Genomic DNA, 21,830 nt, shown 5'->3' with positions numbered 1-21,830 from the left:
AGATGCTAATCTTAGTTTCAAGTGTTCTTTATTTGAGACTTTTCCAGTCCCTCCTCTCCCCTCATCCAAGCTGCACCCCCCTGAGCCCCCAGCCCCCTCCGCTCTGGTACATGCCTCACACACACACTATCTTCATTTGCTTTGAAGCTCTTTCAGAGGATTTCCCAGCCTGTGAAGGGCTGTGTACAGAGGGACATTGCCCAACCTGTAAAAAAAAAAAGTGAAGAGAGTTTGCACAGGTTATTTTTTTTTCCAGTCCCTGCATGCGACATACAGACTGAGGGAATAGGGAAGAGTCCTAAAGAAGCGGCATTGAGAATCATTTTATGCCAGAAGATGCTATGGGTTGTAGTCCTATTGCTCCTGCCAGATGTGGAGGTAGCTGACAATCCTGACTGCAGCGACAGGCGAGATGATCCGGGTTGCTTCGAGCATCTTGTAGCCATGCCACCTATGGATGCCAACTGTGACGGACCTCAGGGATGCAGGTTGCATTTTCTTCTTCCAGATGAGCAACCTACTCCTGAAGAACTGAAGGAGATCCAACAAGAAGGGAACCAAGAGTTCAAGCAAACCCTCAAACAGTCCGGAACGGAAGGGAACGCTAAAGCTCAAAATCCAAAACCCAAGAGTGTCGGAGAGAGGTTGACTCTGTTGGAATCGAATCTCCAATCTGTGACCTCCTTGTTCCAAAAAATACAGGAGGAAAGCAAGATGAACCTCAGCAAGATGGAAGACAGACTCAACTCCCTGGTGGTGCTCCTCTTGGGGATCTTGTCTGGATGTGAACTTCCTTGCAACGAGTCTGTCCAAAAGCTCTCGGCATTAGGTGAGTCCTTCGAAATTGTGGCCTATTTTTTGGGGAAATGTGGTGCCACTGACATGAGAGGATGGTAATAATTTTATATAATACCTAGAGAAAAGCCAAAAACTGAGAGAATTAACCCTCAGAAATTAGTTACTTGCATTGATTCCATAAAAGTGAAGGGTGGCAGCAATGGGACCTTCAGAGCATTAATGACTGGAAAGTTCCTCACAAAATTCCAAAGATACAGAGACTCGAAATTGAGGTGAGTAGAGGATACATGTCGTGATGGTGAGTAGAGGATAGATGTCCTGATGGTTAGTAGAGGATAGATGTCCTCATGGTGAGTAGAGGATAGATGTCCCGATGAAGAGTAGAGGATAGATGTCCTGATGGTGAGTAGAGGATAGATGTCCTGATGGTGAGTAGAGGATAGATGTCCTGATGGTGAGTAGAGGATAGATGTCCTGATGGTGAGTAGAGGATAGATGTCCTGATGGTGAGTAGAGGATAGATGTACCGATGGTGAGTAGAGGATAGATGTCCTGATGGGGAGTAGAGGATAGATGTTGTGATTGTGAGTAGAGGATAGATGTCTTGATGGTGAGTAGAGGATAGATGTCCTGATGGGGAGTAGAGGATAGATGTCGTGATGGTGAGTAGCAGATAGATGTCTTAATGGTGAGTAGAGGATAGATGTCCTGATTGGGAGTAGAGGATAGATATCCTGATGGTGAGTAGAGGATAAATGTCCTGATGGTGAGTAGAGGATAGATGTCCTTATGGTGAGTAGAGGATAGATGTCCTGATGGTGAGTAGAGGATAGATGTGAGTAGAGGATAGATGTCCTGATGGTGAGTAGAGGATAGATGTCCTGATGGGGAGTAGAGGATAGATGTCCTGATGGGGAGTAGAGGATTGATGTCCTGATGGTGAGTAGAGGATAGATGTCCTGATGGTGAGTAGAGGAAAGATGTCGGGATGGTGAGTAGAGGATAGATGTCCTGATGGGGAGTAGAGCATAGATGACGTGATGGTGAGTAGAGGATAGATGTCCTGATGGGGAGTAGAGGATAGATGTCGTGATGGTGAGTAGAGGATAGATGTCCTGATGGTGAGTAGAGGATAGATGTCCTGATGGTGAGTAGAGGATAGATGTGAGTAGAGGACAGATGTCCTGATGGTGAGTAGAGGATAGATGTCCTGATGGTGAGTAGAGGATAGATGTCCTGATGGTGATTAGAGGATAGATGTCCTGATGGTGAGTAGAGGATAGATGTACCCCGATGGTGAGTAGAGGATAGATGTCCTGATGGGGAGTAGAGGATAGATGTTGTGATTGTGAGTAGAGGATAGATGTCTTGATGGTGAGCAGAGGATAGATGTCCTGATGGGGAGTAGAGGATAGATGTCGTGATGGTGAGTAGCAGATAGATGTCTTAATGGTGAGTAGAGGATAGATGTCCTGATTGGGAGTAGAGGATAGATATCCTGATGGTGAGTAGAGGATAGATGTCCTGATGGTGAGTAGAGGATAGATGTCCTTATGGTGAGTAGAGGATAGATGTCCTGATGGTGAGTAGAGGATAGATGTGAGTAGAGGATAGATGTCCTGATGGTGAGTAGAGGATAGATGTCCTGATGGGGAGTAGAGGATAGATGTCCTGATGGTGAGTAGAGGAAAGATGTCGGGATGGTGAGTAGAGGATAGATGTCCTGATGGGGAGTAGAGCATAGATGACGTGATGGTGAGTAGAGGATAGATGTCCTGATGGGGAGTAGAGGATAGATGTCGTGATGGTGAGTAGAGGATAGATGTCGTGATGGTGAGTAGCGGATAGATGTCTTAATGGTGAGTAGAGGATAGATGTCCTGATGGGGAGTAGAGGATAGATGTCCTGATGGTGAGTAGAGGATAGATGTCCTCATGATGAGTAGAGGATAGATGTCCTCATGGTGAGTAGAGAATAGATGTCCCGATGGGGAGTAGAGAATAGATGTCCTGATGATGAGTAGAGGATAGATGTCCTGATGGTGAGTAGAGGATAGATGTCCTGATGGTGAGTAGAGGATAGATGTCCTCATGGTGAGTAGAGGATAGATGTACTGATGGTGAGTAGAGGATAGATGTCCTGATGGTGAGTAGAGCATAGATGTCCTTATGGTGAGTAGAGGATAGATGTTGTGCTGGGGAGTAGAGGATAGATGTCCTGATGGTGAGTAGAGGATAGATGTCCTCATGGTGAGTAGAGGATAGATGTCCTCATGGTGAGTAGAGGATAGATGTCCTGATTGGGAGTAGAGGATAGATATCCTGATGGTGAGTAGAGGATAGATGTCCTGATGGTGAGTAGAGGATAGATGTCCTGATGGTGAGTAGAACATAGATGTCCTTATGGTGAGTAGAGGATAGATGTCCTGCTGGAGAGTAGAGGATAGATGTCCTGATGGTGAGTAGAGGATAGATGTCCTCATGGTGAGTAGAGGATAGATGTCCTCATGGTGAGTAGAGGATAGATGTCCTGATTGGGAGCAGAGGATAGATATCCTGATGGTGAGTAGAGGATAGATGTCCTGATGGTGAGTAGAGGATAGATGTCCTTATGGTGAGTAGAGGATAGATGTCCTGATGGTGAGTAGAGGATAGATGTGAGTAGAGGATAGATGTCCTGATGGTGAGTAGAGGATAGATGTCCTGATGGTGAGTAGAGGATAGATGTCCTGATGGGGAGTAGAGGATAGATGTCCTGATGGGGAGTAGAGGATAGATGTCCTGATGGGGAGTAGAGGATAGATGTCCTCATGGTGAGTAGAGGATAGATGTCCTCATGGTGAGTAGAGGATAGATGTCCTCATGGTGAGTAGAGGATAGGTGTCCTGATGGGGAGTAGAGGATAGATGTCCTCATGGTGAGTAGAGGATAGATGTCCTCATGGTGAGTAGAGGATAGATGTCCTGCTGGGGAGTAGAGGATAGATGTCCTGATGGTGAGTAGAGGATAGATGTCCTCATGGTCAGTAGAGGATAGATGTCCTCATGGTGAGTAGAGGATAGATGTCCTGATGGGGAGTAGAGGATAGATATCCTGATGGTGAGTAGAAGATAGATGTCCTGATGGTGAGTAGAGGATAGATGTCCTTATGGTGAGTAGAGGATAGATGTCCTGATGGTGAGTAGAGGATAGATGTGAGTAGAGGATAGGTGTCCTGATGGTGAGTAGAGGATAGATGTCCTGATGGTGAGTAGAGGATAGATGTCCTGATGGGGAGTAGAGGATAGATGTCCTGATGGTGAGTAGAGGATAGATGTCCTGATGGGGAGTAGAGGATAGATGTCCTCATGGTGAGTAGAGGATAGATGTCCTCATGGTGAGTAGAGGATAGATATCCTGATGGGGAGTAGAGGATAGATGTCGTGATGGTGAGTAGAGGATAGATGTCCTGATGGTGAGTAGAGGAAAGATGTCCTTATGGTGAGAAGAGGATAGATGTCCTGATGGGGAGTAGAGATGTCCTGATGTTGAGGAGAGGATAGATGTCCTGATGGGGAGTAGAGGATAGATGTCCTGATGGTGAGTAGAGGATAGATTTTCCGATGAGGAGTTGAGGATAGATGTCCTGATGGTTAGTAGAGGATAGATGTCCTGATGGTGAGTAGAGGATGGATGTCCTGATGGTGAGTAGAGGATACATGTCGTGATGGTGAGTAGAGGATAGATGTCCTTATGGTGAGTAGAGGATAGATGTCCTGATGGTGAGTAGAGGATAGATGCCCTCATGGTGAGTAGAGGATAGATGTCCTCATGGTGAGTAGAGGATAGATGTCCTGATGGGGAGTAGAGGATAGATGTCCTGATGGTGAGTAGAGGATAGATGTCCTGATGGTGAGTAGAGGATAGATGTCCTTATAGTGAGTAGAGGATAGACGTCCTGATGGTGAGTAGAGGATAGATGTGAGTAGAGGATAGATGTCCTGATGGTGAGTAGAGGATAGATGTCCTTATGGTGAGTAGAGGATAGACGTCCTGATGGTGAGTAGAGGATAGATGTGAGTAGAGGATAGATGTCCTGATGGTGAGTAGAGGATATATGTCCTGATGGTGAGTAGAGGATAGATGTCCTGATGGTGAGTAGAGGATAGATGTCCTGATGGGGAGTAGAGGATAGATGTCCTCATGGTAAGTAGAGGATAGATGTCCTGATGGGGAGTAGAGGATAGATGTCCTTATGGTGAGTAGAGGATAGATGTCCTGATGGTGACTAGAGGATAGATGTCCTGATGGTGAGTAGAGTAGAGGATAGATGTCCTGATGGGGAGTAGAGGATAGATGTCCTGATGGTGAGTAGAGGATAGATGTCCTGATGGGGAGTAGAGGATAGATGTCCTGATGGGGAGTAGAGGATAGATGTCCTGATGGTGAGTAGAGGATAGCTGTCATAATGGTGAGTAGAGGATAGATGTCCTGATGGTGAGTAGAGGATAGATGTCCTGATAGTGAGTAGAGGATAGATGTCCTGATGGGGATTAGAGGATAGATGTCCTGATGGGGAGTAGAGGATAGATGTCCTCATGGTGAGTAGAGGATAGATGTCCTGATGGTGAGTAGAGGATAGATGTCCTGATGGGGAGTAGAGGATAGATGTCCTGATGGTGAGTAGAGGATAGCTGTCATAATGGTGAGTAGAGGATAGATGTCCTGATGGTGAGTAGAGGATAGATGTCCTGATGGTGAGTAGAGGATAGATGTCCTGATGGTGAGTAGAGGATAGATGTCCTGATGGGGAGTAGAGGATAGATGTCCTGATGGGGAGTAGAGGATAGATGTCCTGATGGTGAGTAGAGGATAGCTGTCATAATGGTGAGTAGAGGATAGATGTCCTGATGGTGAGTAGAGGATAGATGTCCTGATGGTGAGTAGAGGATAGATGTCCTGATGGGGAGTAGAGGATAGATGTCCTCATGGTGAGTAGAGGATAGATGTCCTGATGGTGAGTAGAGGATAGCTGTCATAATGGTGAGTAGAGGATTGATGTCCTGATGGTGAGTAGAGGATAGATGTCCTGATGGTGAGTAGAGGATAGATGTCCTGATGGGGAGTAGAGGATAGATGTCCTGATGGTGAGTAGAGGATAGATGTCCTCATAGTGAGTAGAGGATAGATGTCCTCATGGTGAGTAGAGGATAGATGTCCTCATGGTGAGTAGAGGATAGATGTCCTGATGGGGAGTAGAGGATAGATGTCCTCATGGTAAGTAGAGGATAGATGTCCTCATGGTGAGTAGAGGATAGATATCCTGATGGGGAGTAGAGGATAGATGTCATGATGGTGAGTAGAGGATAGATGTCCTGATGGTGAGTAGAAGATAGATATCCTTATGGTGAGAAGAGGATAGATGTCCTGATGGTGAGTAGAGGATAGATGTCCTTATGGTGAGAAGAGGATAGATGTCCTGATGGGGAGTAGAGGATAGAGGTCCTGATGGTGAGTAGAGGATAGATGTCCTTATGATGAGCAGAGGATAGATGTCCTGATGGTGAGTAGAGGATAAATGTGAGTAGAGGATAGATGTCCTGATGGTGAGTAGAGGATAGATGTCCTGATGGTGAGTAGAGGATAGATGTCCTGATGGGGAGTAGAGGATAGATGTCCTCATGGTGAGTAGAGGATAGATGCCCTGATGGTGAGTAGAGGATAGATGTCCTGTTGGTGAGTAGAGGATAGATGTCCTGATGGTGAGTAGAGGATAGCTGTCCTGATGGAGAGTAGAGGATAGATGTCCTGATGGGGAGTAGAGGATAGATGTCCTGATGGGGAGTAGAGGATAGATGTCCTCATGGTGAGTAGAGGATAGATGTCCTGATGGGGAGTAGAGGATAGATGTCCTGATGGTGAGTAGAGGATAGATGTCCTGATGGGGAGTAGAGGATAGATGTCCTCATGGTGAGTAGAAGATAGATGTCCTCATGGTGAGTAGATTATAGATATCCTGATGGGGAGTAGAGGATAGATGTCATGATGGTGAGTAGAGGATAGATGTCATGATGGTGAGTAGAGGATAGATGTCCTGATGGTGAGTAGAGGATAGATGTCCTGATGGTGAGAAGAGGATAGATGTCCTCATGGTGAGTAGAGTATAGATATCCTGATGGGGAGTAGAGGATAGATGTCATGATGGTTAGTAGAGGATAGATGTCCTGATGGTGAGTAGAGGATAGATGTCCTCATGGTGAGCAGAGGATTGATGTCTTGATGGTGAGTAGAGTAGAGGATAGATGTCCTGATGGGGAGTAGAGGATAGATGTCCTGATGGGGAGTAGAGGATAGATATCCTCATGGGGAGTAGAGGATAGATGTCCTGATGGTGAGTAGAGGATAGCTGTCATAATGGTGAGTAGAGGATAGATGTCCTGATGGTGAGTAGAGGATAGATGTTGTGATGGTGAGTAGAGGATAGATGTCCTTATGGTGAGTAGAGGATAGATGTCCTCATGGTGAGTAGAGGATAGATGTCCTCATGGTGAGTAGAGGATAGATGTCCTGATGGTGAGTAGAGGATAGATGTCCTGATGGTGAGAAGAGGATAGATGTCCTCATGGTGAGTAGAGTATAGATATCCTGATGGGGAGTAGAGGATAGATGTCATGATGGTTAGTAGAGGATAGATGTCCTGATGGTGAGTAGAGGATAGATGTCCTCATGGTGAGCAGAGGATTGATGTCTTGATGGTGAGTAGAGTGGAGGATAGATGTCCTGATGGGGAGTAGAGGATAGATGTCCTGATGGGGAGTAGAGGATAGATATCCTCATGGGGAGTAGAGGATAGATGTCCTGATGGTGAGTAGAGGATAGCTGTCATAATGGTGAGTAGAGGATAGATGTCCTGATGGTGAGTAGAGGATAGATGTTGTGATGGTGAGTAGAGGATAGATGTCCTTATGGTGAGTAGAGGATAGATGTCCTCATGGTGAGTAGAGGATAGATGTCCTGATGGGGAGTAGAGGATAGATGTTGTGATGGTGAGTAGAGGATAGATGTCCTTATGGTGAGTAGAGGATAGATGTCCTGATGGTGAGTAGAGGATAGATGTTGTGATGGTGAGTAGAGGATAGATGTCCTTATGGTGAGTAGAGGATAGATGTCCTTATGGTGAGTAGAGGATAGATGTCCTTATGGTGAGTAGAGGATAGATGTCATAATGGTGAGTAGAGGATAGATGTCCTGATGGTGAGTAGAGGATAGATGTCCTGCTGGTGAGTAAAGGATAGATATCCTGCTGGTGAGTAGAGGATAGATGTCCTGATGGTGAGTAGAGGATAGATGTCCTGATAGTGAGTAGAGGATAGATGTCCTGATGGTGAGTAGAGGATAGATGTCCTGATGGGGAGTAGAGGATAGATGTCCTGATGGGGAGTAGAGGATAGATTTCATAATGGTGAGCTGGAGGTGCCCAAGATCACACCTGGGTCACTTATACTTGATTGTCATCCCCTGGTCTAGGGGTCTTCAGATTTCCATACTTAGGGTGCATTCAGGTGCCAGTTTTTCACTGATAAGACCCGTACCTATGACAGTCTATGGAGTAGTTCACATGTCCGAAATATTTCTCCGTACAAAAGCACCAAGACTTGTCCGATATTGATGAGAGTCAAAGCAAAATCTCAAAAGTTTATGGGTCAGTGAAAGGTCTCATTCAGACGTCCGTGCACATCTGTCCAATCTCGGACCCCAATGGACGGACTGGCCGGAGGTTCCAACCCGAACGTTACAGCCTCATAGAAATATATGAAGCCGTCATGCTCCAGCTGTGAGAGCCGCGGTAGGTCTGATGTGTGAATGAGCCCTTAGTGATATATCTGTGGTTAATGAGACCTCTTCTTCCTCCTCTCAGACATCCTACTTTGTGCGCAGTCTAATCCCAGTAAACACTTGCACGATCTGTGCGCACAATGTACCTTGGTCTACGTCAGTTCTCCGGCGTAGTGCAAACCTTCTCAGCCGTCATTCACATGCAGCATTCTGGGCGTCTCTTGCGCTTAACAGCAATGCGATGAGGAGGAATCACCAGAGGCGCCCACGGCCGGCTGAGAAAGTTCACACTTAATTGATGGAGGTCCGACCTCTGGGACTCACACCCATCGGCAGAACAGGACACTTTCCAAACTCAGCAGTCTTTTTGTCGCTGCACTTGGCTTTTTCTGGCAGCCGAGTAAAAATTCGCTCCATTTTGTGGCTGGGATAAAAGTGCCCCCCATTGCGGATAAAAGTCTTCCATTGTACCGATCAACGTGGGTCCGAACAGTTAGACCCCCATGATTAGTAAGTTATCTGTCCTGTGGACGGGTGATCACTTCTTTTCAGCAGAAATCCCCTTTAATACAGTGAACTCCGACCTGTGGCGCCCCAACTGCTGTAAACTGACCTCGCGGCACCGTAGTTGATTTTTTGCCCTACTCTTTATTAAAAAAAAGTCTCCAGATGTTGCCTAAATTGGTAATTTTGTAGCAAAAATTACAACTTTTTTTCTAGTAAATGTAACAATATATTTATAACTGTAGGAGCCGTTACCATTGCTTCCCACACAGAGCAGAGGGCGGCTCTTCCTTTGGAAGACCCCACACATCTGGGCATTAAAGGGGTTGACCGCTACTGAATAAACCCTACTTAACAGCTAAAATGGCCATAAATAAAAAATCCCCCAAAATATACGTTCTACCTGGACCAGTGCCGAACCCCCAATATCAGCGCTGATTGGATGCAGTCGTCACATCACATAGCTATGTCACATTGACAACGGGGGGTACGGCACCGGTTCAGACCACCCCTTTTATGCACAGATGTATCGGGTCTTTCAGAGAAAGAAGGACACTTAGATGTCGCCATCTCAAAGTCTTTCAACTCTTCATAGCTAGAAACCAACAGAATATATATATATATACACATATGTGTGTTTTTATATACAGTGATCAGCATAATTGCTCTTCCCCTTGGAAGAGTTTTTAATTAATATCTCACTGAAATCAAGAACAATTTGCAAAATTTTGACTAGACCGAGTTCCATACAACAGTTTTTTAACCTATAACATGAAAGTAACGGTTAAGAATATAACTTTTGTTGCAAACCGAAATTATTTGATTCTTCAGATCTTGTGACATTTCTCTTCCATGTGGTGCTATCGCTGATAGCACAAAATGGGAAGGCATTTTTCTTCTTAAGTAATGCCCTGTTATAGTCACCCGTCTGCTGGACACTGGTGTAATGAATAATTAGATTATGGGGGGAAGTTATTTGCTTCCTCAGCTCTTGTGACATTTCTCTTCCGTGTGGTGCTAGGGCTGACAGCATAAAATGGGAAGGGTTCTTCTTTGTTAAGTAACGCCCTGTTATAGTCGCCATCTGCTGGACACCGGTGTATTGAACAATTAGTGTTACCTGTGGGTGATTTCTTGTTAATTCAAATTTTTTAGAATAAACTTCATAATTTCATCATTTTTTAGAATAAACTCGTTTTTTTTTTGCAGCATGGTATTGAATGAATTTGTTAGGAAAATTATTTTTTTGGGTGTGGAAATCTTGTTTGCAATCAATGGCCGACATTTATAGAAAATGCTTTCTGACAAATCTGTTGGGGTGTACTCATTTATGCTGAGCACTGTATATATATATTTATGGTTTTTGGCATTTTATACACACAGTAACCAATGACTTCACGTACAGTATATCTGGGTCATTTCCATTGACCTCCCCCCCCCCCCCCCCCCCGTGTCTGTCGCCCTGTACATTAGCTGTGGTCTGTCGTTAATGAGTTAACCCCTTCCTGTCTGAGTGTCTCCATCGCACTGAATCGTTTTATTGTTGGGGACGACGTTTACCTCGAATCCCCTCTGAGCGTCTTAGGAGTTTCTATGACATCAGCCACCGCTGTGAACTTTGATTTGTGAACCCCCCTTTTTGAATGTCAGGATTTAATGTTAAAAAACGTTTCGAAGGAAAATGAGGCCAAAAGAGGAAGCGGAGGCTGGAAAGTTCTGCGTCATCGAGGCAATTGTTTGGGCAAGAGTTCAAATAAGTTACTGAAGCCGTGGCCGTACCATCCTGGCGCGCCTCGTCCGGAGGCTGGAAAGTAGAGGAAGTATTTTCTACAGGTCGTGTCCCGCAGCATTCAGCGGGGAATATCTGATGGATTATCCATGTAGTCCTGCACCGATGGCCAAAAGATGCCAAAATCACCTCCAAGTAGTGACCAATAAGGATCTGGCCTGAAAATTTTTGGATTATGACTCGGAGCTTTATCTTGGCTCCACATTGAGATTCTTAAAGGGGTTGTCCAGAACTAAAATATTGATGCCTTAACCTTAAGAATCGGTCATAAAAATAAGTGGTGTCCTGACCAATCGGTCGTTTACAGGTCCCATGTTGCCGGAAGAACACAATGTATGGAGCCATTGTTGTGTATCTTAGATCACATTCATTTTAATAGGAGCTTAGTTGCAGTACACGAGAACGGCCACTGTATGGAGCTGTGCACTGTGAACTTCTGACAACCACCTGGATGTAGTACAAGATCTGGTAGCAGCTGTTGTCAGACCCTCTCCAGTCTGATATTGAGCACCTAAGTCACTATCTTTGTCGAGGACAACCCCTTTAAGTTTGAGGGTTCTTTTTCCAAGCTTCAACCTCACCCACGCTGCCAGAGCAGTCTACCCAGAGAAGATGGCGGGCAGCCCAGCAGAGCTGATAATTAGAGGGGATGCCCATTTCTGACAGTCCGTTACATGGTGTATCGCTTTTGGAATCCCCAGTGATCGGAAGTAATCTGCGAAGGAACCTTCAGTAAATGTGTCATTTCCCAACAGTGCCTCCGCAGGAGAAATGAGGCATTGCATAGTTCGCATAACAGGTGGCTTTGGGAGCAATGTGTGGGCATGCTGAGAGCTGCACCCTGATCATGGACGAGGGTCCTAAATGAATGACCCCCCCTCCGCTGACTCTCACCTTATCAGATTTTTCTAATATTAAGTGAATATGTTACATTTAGACGTTTCATCCTTTAGGGACTGACTTGACGGAGCGATCGTTCACCTTACAGTCGCTTTGTCATGCGGAGTTGAGTGGTTTCTCCCCTAATCGTCTCCATTCTGCACCGAGTGGCTGAGCTCTTCTTTACAGACCACTGTCATGACGCCGAATCCCCCCGAACTGCAGATTTATAGGTTTTTATAATGCGGCAAGACATGACCGATGGACACAAGAATCCTCCCGGCCTCCGAGTTATTCGGAATATGATGCATTTTTTTTCCTCTGCGGCATTAAAGTCTTATCCCACCAGGGGAACCCGTTGTCTTTCTTCCTTATGAGCGCGATCTTCATAAATCTGCAGATGGAGCGTCGCAGACGCCGGATGTGCAGGATGGATGGACTCTAGTGTTACCCGAGCTTGTCCTGTGCAGGGTCCGGCACATCTGCCGTGATGCCCGCACCTTCATTTATCATCTCAGGGGTGAATTAGAGGTAAAGTGAGAATTAAGAGTTATCATCTGGTTGTGGACACTGAGGAATCCGGAAAGACTGAAAACATTGTCAGGAGGTGAGTAGTCCCTGCTGGTTGCCAGCCTGGCCCCCCGGGCTGGTGTTGGTCAGTAATTTGGGAAGTATTCGTCACCTTCCATGAAATTCATCGTGTAGTTCTGGAAGAAGATGCGACAGCGGCTTCACATCCTGACCAGTCCACGCTGAAGACCTGCCCTGGTTGGACGTCTGGAGCTCAGCCTGATATTGTTTTGCAATGTGTTTGTTTCTTCCAGTTCTTCTCTTGTAAAGAGGACAACGGGGGTCCTGAATAAATACAAAGAAGACAAAGATATTGACCACTGGCAGGTACGTCCGGGACACATTCGAGATGGACGGCGACGAACTGAAAGTTGTAAAGGACTTCAACCTACTAGGTGTCGTGAGAGACTTCCGGTGTCGTCTCTCATGACACCTACTTCCGGTGTCGTCTCTCATGACACCTACTTCCGGTGTCGTCTTTCACGACACCTACTTCCGGTGTCGTCTCTCATGACACCTACTTCCGGTGTCGTCTTTCACGACACCTACTTCCGGTGTCGTCTCTCACGACACCTACTTCCGGTGTCGTCTCTCACGACACCTACTTCCGGTGTCGTCTCTCATGACACCTACTTCCGGTGTCGTCTTTCACGACACCTACTTCCGGTGTCGTCTCTCACGACACCTACTTCCGGTGTCGTTTCTCACGACACCTACTTCCGGTGTCGTCTCTCATGACACCTACTTCCGGTGTCGTCTCTCACGACACCTACTTCCGGTGTCGTCTCTCATGACACCTACTTCCGGTGTCGTCTTTCACGACACCTACTTCCGGTGTCGTCTCTCATGACACCTACTTCCGGTGTCGTCTTTCACGACACCTACTTCCGGTGTCGTCTCTCACGACACCTGCTTCCGGTGTCGTCTCTCACGACACCTACTTCCGGTGTCGTCTCTCATGACACCTACTTCCGGTGTCGTCTTTCACGACACCTACTTCCGGTGTCGTCTCTCACGACACCTACTTCCGGTGTCGTTTCTCACGACACCTACTTCCGGTGTCGTCTCTCATGACACCTACTTCCGGTGTCGTCTCTCATGACACCTACTTCCGGTGTCGTCTTTCACGACACCTACTTCCGGTGTCGTCTCTCATGACACCTACTTCCGGTGTCGTCTTTCACGACACCTACTTCCGGTGTCGTCTCTCACGACACCTACTTCCGGTGTCGTCTCTCACGACACCTACTTCCGGTGTCGTCTCTCATGACACCTACTTCCGGTGTCGTCTTTCACGACACCTACTTCCGGTGTCGTCTCTCACGACACCTACTTCCGGTGTCGTTTCTCACGACACCTACTTCCGGTGTCGTCTCTCATGACACCTACTTCCGGTGTCGTCTCTCACGACACCTACTTCCGGTGTCGTGAGAGACGACAACACCGGAAGTCAATAGAAGAATAGTTATGGGCAAATTAATACTGGAGTCACTGGACAAGGTCTTCAAATCGAGGAACATTTCATTGGCGACAAAGACACGGCTCGTACATAGTCTGGTCTTTTCTGGGATAACATACGGATGCGAAACCTGGACGATAAAGAAACAAGACAGAAGAAGAATCAATGCCTTCGAAATGTGGTGCTGGGGAAGGATGTTATCATTACCATGGATGGCAAGAAGAACAAACAAAGCAATTTTGGAATAAATCAAGCCAGACATGTCACTCGGAGCAAGGATCACTAAGCTTTAACTTGCTTACTCTGGACACATCATACGAAGAGAGTTGGAAGAAAAGAAGGAACAAGGCGAAGAGGAAGACCATCAACCCGATGGCTTGATACAATCAAGACCCTGGTGGAGAACACCCTGGTGGACCTAACTAGGCTGCACAAGATCGATCTTCCTACAGATCCTTCATCCATCAAGTTGATGTGGATCGAGATCGAGCCAAAAGACGTTAAATAATAATAGTCTAAGAATGGTCAATTAATGTTGGAGTCCTGGAAAACCTGTAAAAAAAAGAAGTAAAATCTACTTTAGTGATCAAATACTCAACAGAAATATGACGTGTGGAGAGTCGTCATCGGGAACAATGAAGAACGAATCGTTTCCTGCAGAATCATCTTTATTCAAAATATTTACAAGGGCTAAAACTGGAATAAAGACGATTCTAAAGGAAATCTCCAACTGTTCTTTCTTCATTATTCCTGATGACAGTGGAAATTTGAGTTCAGCTCCACTAGAGATCGCCGGCACGAGAAGAGGCGCTCCGTCCTCCAAAGCCTGTCTGCCGTGTGTGTAAGAGCTGCTCTGGAGGTGACTAAGTGATTACTCAACGGATCTAGTGCGGCTGACATGGCTCCAGGGTCTTCATCACCTACATCGGTGATCTGAGCCCGGCAGCTGGACTCCCCCTCCATGACACCCAGGTGGAGGGATGTGGACATTGTGGCTTTGGGGTTCGCACCCTCACACTGATTTCACTTGTGTTCCCTAAATTGATAAATTGCAAGAAGTGCGATCCGTCACTGCACAGAACATGTCTCCTCCAGAGCCCAGTCGTGGAGGCTTTACACTACTCCATCCGACCCTCGGCATTGTGCTTGGTGATGTACGGCTGCAGGCAGCTGCTCGGCCATGAAGATCCCAGCGGGGGCGCAGTGTTTGTGCAGATACCAGAGGAGGTCTGGACTCTGCAGTTATGGGGTCAGCAGAGCTGCCCTCTGCTCCTCAGCACTCGGCCCCCCCACTCTGTAACGTTACGGGGTCTCCACTTCGTGGCTGAGTTGTTCGGTTCCTTCCACTTCTCAATAATCACAGGTAATGGGGGGAGATTCAGGAGGAAGCAATGTCCTTTAAACCACCCTCCAGACTCCAGACTGGGGCTGCCCAGCTATGGAAGCATCTGGTGATGACGTCTGTGGGGGGCGGTGATGTCGGACCCTCAGTCACTAGTCCTGTAGGGTTATATTCCAGGTTGGACGTGATGGTTCTCTGTCCTTTTTTCAACCTTATCCACTATGTGACATAAAAGGCGTTTTCTGTGCTGATCGTCCGCATTCTTCATTCATTCTTCATTCATTCTTCATTCATTCTTCACAGTCATTGTTTCTTTTTTCTTGATTCACTATTGATGACTGAAGCATTATGGGATGTGTAGTTCGCCAATAGCGCCATTATGTTCTGCTCTTTCCCAACGAGAAGCGCGGCCAATTACCAGCACTATCCATACATAGACGTCGACGCACAATGGACTCTGCCGCCTTTGAGGAGACAAAGCGAGCGGCTTCTGTGAGATCCTGGAAGAGTCATTAATTATACGGAAAAATCATTAGAGGGAACAGATGAAAGGCCTCCACCTCCAAACCGGGAACCAGGGCCGGGGCACAGTCAGGACCCTGCGAGCAGGAACCTGGAACTAACTGCTGCTGGAGACCCTCAATCCTCCGCCCGGGAGGTCGGGAGACAATGATACAATGTGCAGACGTCTTGTTACATTGTAGACACCGCAACACAACGAGCAGCAAGAAACGTCCGGTCACACGGCCGAGCAACGACCAGGCGGCATCGAGTTATCTACAGACATCCGCGGGAATGATCACTGCAGACAATCACCCACCGCCACATGCCGGAAAAAGCCTGCGGTCACCTATTATTTATTATCTAGTTCCACAATGACTTTCCCATCTTAGTTTTGCAAATTCAGTGTGTACATACCTTATATTTATCTACTGTATATAACAGGGAGTATAAGGATTCTTTACAGTATGAGCAGTGAGTCTAAGGATTCATTACGGTACGAGCAGTGAGTCTAAGGATTCTTTACGGTACAAGCAGTGAGTCTAAGGATTCTTTACAGTATGAGCAGTGATTCTAAGGATTCTTTACGATAGCAACAGTGAGTCATTGCCGTATGTGGAGCCGGAAAGAAAATTTTCTCCTAATATGGGTCAATTAGCATCAGCCCCATGGGGATTTTGCTTCCTCTGGATCAACACATGAGATTATAGGTTGAAGTCAATGGACTTGTGTCTTCTTTCACCCCTATAATCTATCTGTCTATCTCTCAATGTATTATCTATCCATCTATCTATCTATCTATCTATCATCTATGTATATCTATCTACCTATTATCTATCTATCTATATCTATCTATCTATCTATCTGTCATCTATCTATTATCTATCCATCTATCTATATCTATCTATCTATCTGTCATCTATCTATTATCTATCTATCTATATCTATCTATCTATCTATCTATCTATCCATCTATCTATCATCTATGTATATCTATCTATCTACCTATTATCTATCCCTCTATCTATCTATCTACCTATTATCTATCTATATCTATCTATCTATCTATGTATCTATGTATCTATCTATCATCTATCTATATCTATTATCTATTATTTATCTATAATTTATCTATCTATCTATTATTTATTATCTATCTATCTTTATCTATCTATCTCGTCTATTAAAACAAAGAGTTGAGGGATTAGTTGGGATTTTGTGCGAGTTATTGAGGTGGAAGGAGAAAAATACAAACAAAGAGGAAATTAGCATTGTGCGGCTCATTTAATGCTGTCCGGTCTTTGATGCTCCGACGAGCCCCCCGAGCGCTGACGTCCTCCAAAGTTGGAAGCGTTTTGCCACCAGCTTTCTGATGTGACCGTCCCGGCTCCACTAAACAAAGACAAGAGCTCTCCGCTCCGGCACAATCCCCGCTCTGTCTTTAGCTCGGTGCTGTGCATTTGCCAGTTCGGTATTATTAGGGGGCAGCAGATGTATAGGGAGAGCTCGAGTCATCGCTCCCATATACAATATGGCCCCTTCACAACGATCTTAAAGAAACTGCAGAATAAAGCCGAACTAATTGAAGGCTTTTTATTATACACCCAAAGGGGTTTGTTATTCTCCGTCCACATTGTTTCCTAAACCGGTGCTTTCTGGGCCTTAGAACAGCGGCAAAAATAAATCCTATAAATTATTAGGCTTTTTTTTATTTTTTATTTATAAAGACAAAATAATAAAAGATAATAAAAACTTAATTTAACTCCTGTCTCCATGGTGACAGACAACAAACAATCCGTCACACTTCCTTCCCTTACTACGTGTTTACTGAGACATAGTTCTGCATGAGAGCTGTATACATAAAACGGAAGGAGACTTTCAAGCAAAACTATTTTGCAAAGTTGCTAAATTTTTGGCATTTGTATATGTCGGAGGAAGTAAATTATAAGACAGGTGCAAACGATAACGTGGAATAATTCATTTCTCCTTTGTGATTGTTTTATGTTTTCTTTATTTTTGCCTTTACTCAAAAAGTCTTTGTTGTAGAAAGTCGACGTCTCCGGACCCTTGAGACGAAGGAGGAAATGCCGCATATACTGAAGAGTGTGGGAAACATGGGATCGGCAGGTGAGAGTAAAAGTGACTCACGTAAAAGATCCTCGAGTGTGACGGCGCCGCGCCAATGGATACAAGTCTTAGTATCTCCCTTCTTTGATCGCCATCCTGTTTTTGTGCTGATTATTTTCTTAATTTATGAGGCTAAATGATAAAATCCTGGCTGCCTGCAGCCACCACTAGAGGGAGCTCCCCTGCACATTGCACTCAATAATACCCAGTCTGCAGCCAGCTCCTGAGCTCCCCCTAGTGGTGGCTTCAGGGAAAAAAATGTATCTCTGGACAGATTTAGATCTCTGTATCAGAAAAAAAAAAACTCTGATGGCTATAGAGATCTAGTACTGAAAAAGTCAGCGCAAATTGATGGAAAAGATTCACTTCTGACTATAATGAAGAATGGGAGTGCCTTTTCTTCCTGATTCTTTATTTTTCTTGCTTCTCGTTGGTAGTTGAATCTTCAGAAAAACCCGAGAGACTGTTTCCCCGAGACTGCGCAGATATCTACAAGCAGGGAATCCGGGATAATGGGATCTACACCATTCAGCCTATTGCAACCAGGCAGCCTTTCGAGGTACAGGGGCTCCTCATGTCTATGGGTGGAAAGTCCGGTCCTGTTGAGTTTGGCTGCAGGATAGGTGCCCACTTCGGAATTGGGTGGGGGTCCGACCACTAGGACTTTGAAATGACCGTTCGCTATAGAGAAATCGCCACCCTGCACATGCGTGGGCACTGCGCCATTCTCATAGGCCATTTCAGTGCCCAGCAGTCAGAAAGTCATCATCTGTCCTATAGATAGCTGTTCCTCCCGATTCCTCCATACCAATGCACTCTCCCCTGGGCTGAGCGTGCATGAATTTTGCATGGGGAATAAGCTACTTCTGGATGAGGCATGTTGAAAATTCAACTGCACCATCCTTCTTTCTATGACAATAAGGAGGATGAGGCATGTCGAAATAAAACTGCGCCATCCTAATATTAGAGCATAGTAGGGACATCCCATCTACCAAGATTTGGAAATGATTTGCCTATAACCACAAGGTCTGAATATTTTTGGTGACCCCCTTTTTCCAGGCTTACTGCGATATGATCACCGATGGAGGAGGTTGGACGGTTTTCCAGCGTCGACAGGACGGCGGCGTAGACTTCAACCGGACGTGGCAAGACTATAGACAAGGGTTCGGCGTCCTACAAGGGGAGCACTGGTTGGGTAACGAGCACTTGCACAGTCTCACCAGACTGGGACAACACACCCTACGTATCGAACTGGAGGACTGGTACGGGGTGAAACGCCACGCCGTCTACCGGAAGTTCAAGGTCGCCAGCGAGCAGAACAAGTACAGATTGACGGCGCGGGAATACCACGGCAATGCCGGCAATGCCCTCAGTTACAGCCGAAACTACAACCACGACCATAAATACTTCACCACGTACGACAGCGATAACGATAATTATCCATCCGGCAACTGCGGCACGTACTACGGCTCCGGCTGGTGGTTCGACACTTGTCTGGCCGCCAATCTGAACGGAAAGTATCACAAGGGGCGATACAGCGGGGTGACGAATGGCATTTACTGGGGCACCTGGTACATTCTGACCGACAAGAGGACGAACCAGAAATATTCCTTCAAGAAAGTCGAGATGAAGACGAGGATATTTAACTCCTAAGAGACTTCCGTGTACAAAGACTTCACCTTTCTTCTTCTCGGTAGCAGAGAATTTACTCCCAGGTCAGACGGACTTCACCAGACACGTTCCTGTATTTCCACCATCCGATCAGCTCCGGACGTCACATATAGGAAATTATTTTCATGGATGTTGAATAAAAGATCAATAAATTATTAATGGTTACAGTGGCGGCAATATATGAAGATACTAGGACAGAAAAACATCACACGTTCATTTTTTATATCTTTATGTCATTCAGAGCTCCAAATCTCCCGAGAACATTCTTCCTACAGTCACCACCAGGGTGAGCTAGAGAGTTTACTGCATACACAAAGTGCATTCAGCTCAATACTAAATCTGTATGCGATGAGCTCCCTCTAGTGGTGACTGCAGGGAACTGGCTTTTTATTTACTGCATACACAAAGTGCATTCAGCTCAATACTAAATCTGTATATGATGGGCTCCCTCTAGTGGTGACTGCAGGGAACTGGCTTTTTATTTACTGCATACACAAAGTGCATTCAGCTCAATACTAAATCTGTATGCGATGAGCTCCCTCTAGTGGTGACTGCAGGGAACTGGCTTTTTATTTACTGCATACACAAAGAGCATTCAGCTCAATACTAAATCTGTATGCGATGAGTTCCCTCTAGTGGTGACTGCAGGGAACTGGCTTTTTATTTACTGCATACACAAAGTGCATTCAGCTCAATACTAAATCTGTATGCGATGAGCTCCCTCTAGTGGTGACTGCAGGGAACTGGCTTTTTATTTACTGCATACGCAAAGTGCATTCAGCTCAATACTAAATCTGTATGCGATGAGCTCCCTCTAGTGGTGACTGCAGGGAACTGGCTTTTTATTTACTGCATACGCAAAGTGCATTCAGCTCAATACTAAATCTGTATGTGATGAGCTCCCTCTAGTGGTGACTGCAGGGAACTGGCTTTTTATTTACTGCATACACAAAGTGCATTCAGCTCAATACTAAATCTGTATGCGATGAGCTCCCTCTAGTGGTGACTGCAGGGAACTGGCTTTTTATTTACTGCATATACAAAGTGCATTCAGCTCAATTCTAAATCTGTATGCGATGAGCTCCCTCTAGTGGTGACTGCAGGGAACTGTCTTTTTATCATTCACCTAAATGGCTACAATAGATGAGAAGCTTTGTATAAGTAAAAATGAGGTCAATGAAAGAGTGCGATTGTGAGGGTTAAAAATGACAAGCGCGGAGCAGATTAACTTCTTGATGATTTTTGATGAGGTCACTGCGCAAGTGCCTGCAAGGTGATGTCATCATTTAGCCAAAATCGTGAGAAACCATTGGGTAGATATACAATGCCCAGGTTGGAGCTAGACATGGGCATTAATGCATTTCAATATTAATCACTACAGGATCAGTCTGTTTATAGTCCGGTCTTCATAGGAGCTGCATACACAAAACGGTAAAAGACTAAAAAAAAAAAAAAGTTGCAAAGTTGTTTTTTTTTTTAATTATTATAAGAATTTACTTGCAAAAATATTCAAGATACAAATTGTGCGAAAAGAAATGAGAGGCAGCGAATCTTTAATGGCAGCTTCTTAAATTAGTCTCCGGGACGGGATAAATATCTGATCTTCTCCAAAAAAAGAAGAAAAGACAATACAAGGAAAAGCTTTTTTTCTTCTTCTTTCTTCTTCTTCTTTTTTTCAGGCTCGGGCTGATTCAGGTAATTTGCAGATACGGCACTTAAGCTCATGAAAGCAATCAGGACAATATTTGGTTTCATACCTGGAGGGGCGGCCGGGCGCGGCGCTCAAACACAATGGGGGGCCGTGTGGAAAGGAGAGAAAGTGGATACCGAAAAGTGGGCAACATGAACCCCTCCCCCGCGAAGACCCCCGGGGCGATTCCTAGACTGGATCTGACACTTGCAATTATTTCCAATATATTTTAGATTTTCTTTGCGCACAACATTTTTATTAAACTGGTCTGACATCTTGTTTACAGTAGTAAATGTGTCGACCCCTCTGTTATTCCTCCTGGAAATCCTGAAAAAAAATAAAATAATTTAAACTGACGCATTCTCAATCAATTTATTAATATATTTCCAGCAGGAATAACAAAGAAATAGATTTTTCTTACATTTTTCTTTCTAATTTATTCTCTGCTTAAATTTTTTGCAAAAAAAAAAACCCAAAACATTTCAGTCCTTTTTAGTGAATGCTTGTATTCCACATGGAAAAGCTTTGACTTGTGTTGTTTCTCTGTTATTCCTCCTGGAAATATATGAAAATAGAATTGAAAAAAAATGGGAACCTGATCATCAGGGTTTTTTTTTGTCTTGTCACTTTTGATAATTTGCAAGAGTCAGGTGTCAATTTATTAATATATTTCCAGGAGGAATAAC

The 21,830-nt window shown here is 45.2% G+C and overlaps 1 protein-coding gene across 1 annotated transcript; it reads left to right on the top strand.

Moving 5' to 3' along the window:
* Positions 1-255: 255 nt before the first annotated feature.
* On the top strand, positions 256-19,696 carry LOC141156589 (fibroleukin-like). Its single transcript, XM_073642786.1, has 4 exons — positions 256-829; positions 17,703-17,783; positions 18,221-18,342; positions 18,843-19,696. The coding sequence occupies exons 1-4, from the start codon at positions 337-339 to the stop codon at positions 19,434-19,436; spliced, it is 1,290 nt and encodes a 429-aa protein (XP_073498887.1). The 5' UTR covers positions 256-336; the 3' UTR covers positions 19,437-19,696.
* Positions 19,697-21,830: the final 2,134 nt, after the last annotated feature.

Source organism: Phyllobates terribilis, unplaced genomic scaffold (assembly GCF_046119375.1).
Source record: "Phyllobates terribilis strain yellow unplaced genomic scaffold, ASM4611937v1 Scaffold_8__6_contigs__length_399053987, whole genome shotgun sequence".
Taxonomy (NCBI): Eukaryota; Metazoa; Chordata; class Amphibia; order Anura; family Dendrobatidae; genus Phyllobates; species Phyllobates terribilis.
The sequence above is the reverse complement of the archived record's forward strand: the minus strand, read 5'-3'. Positions and strand labels throughout refer to the sequence as shown.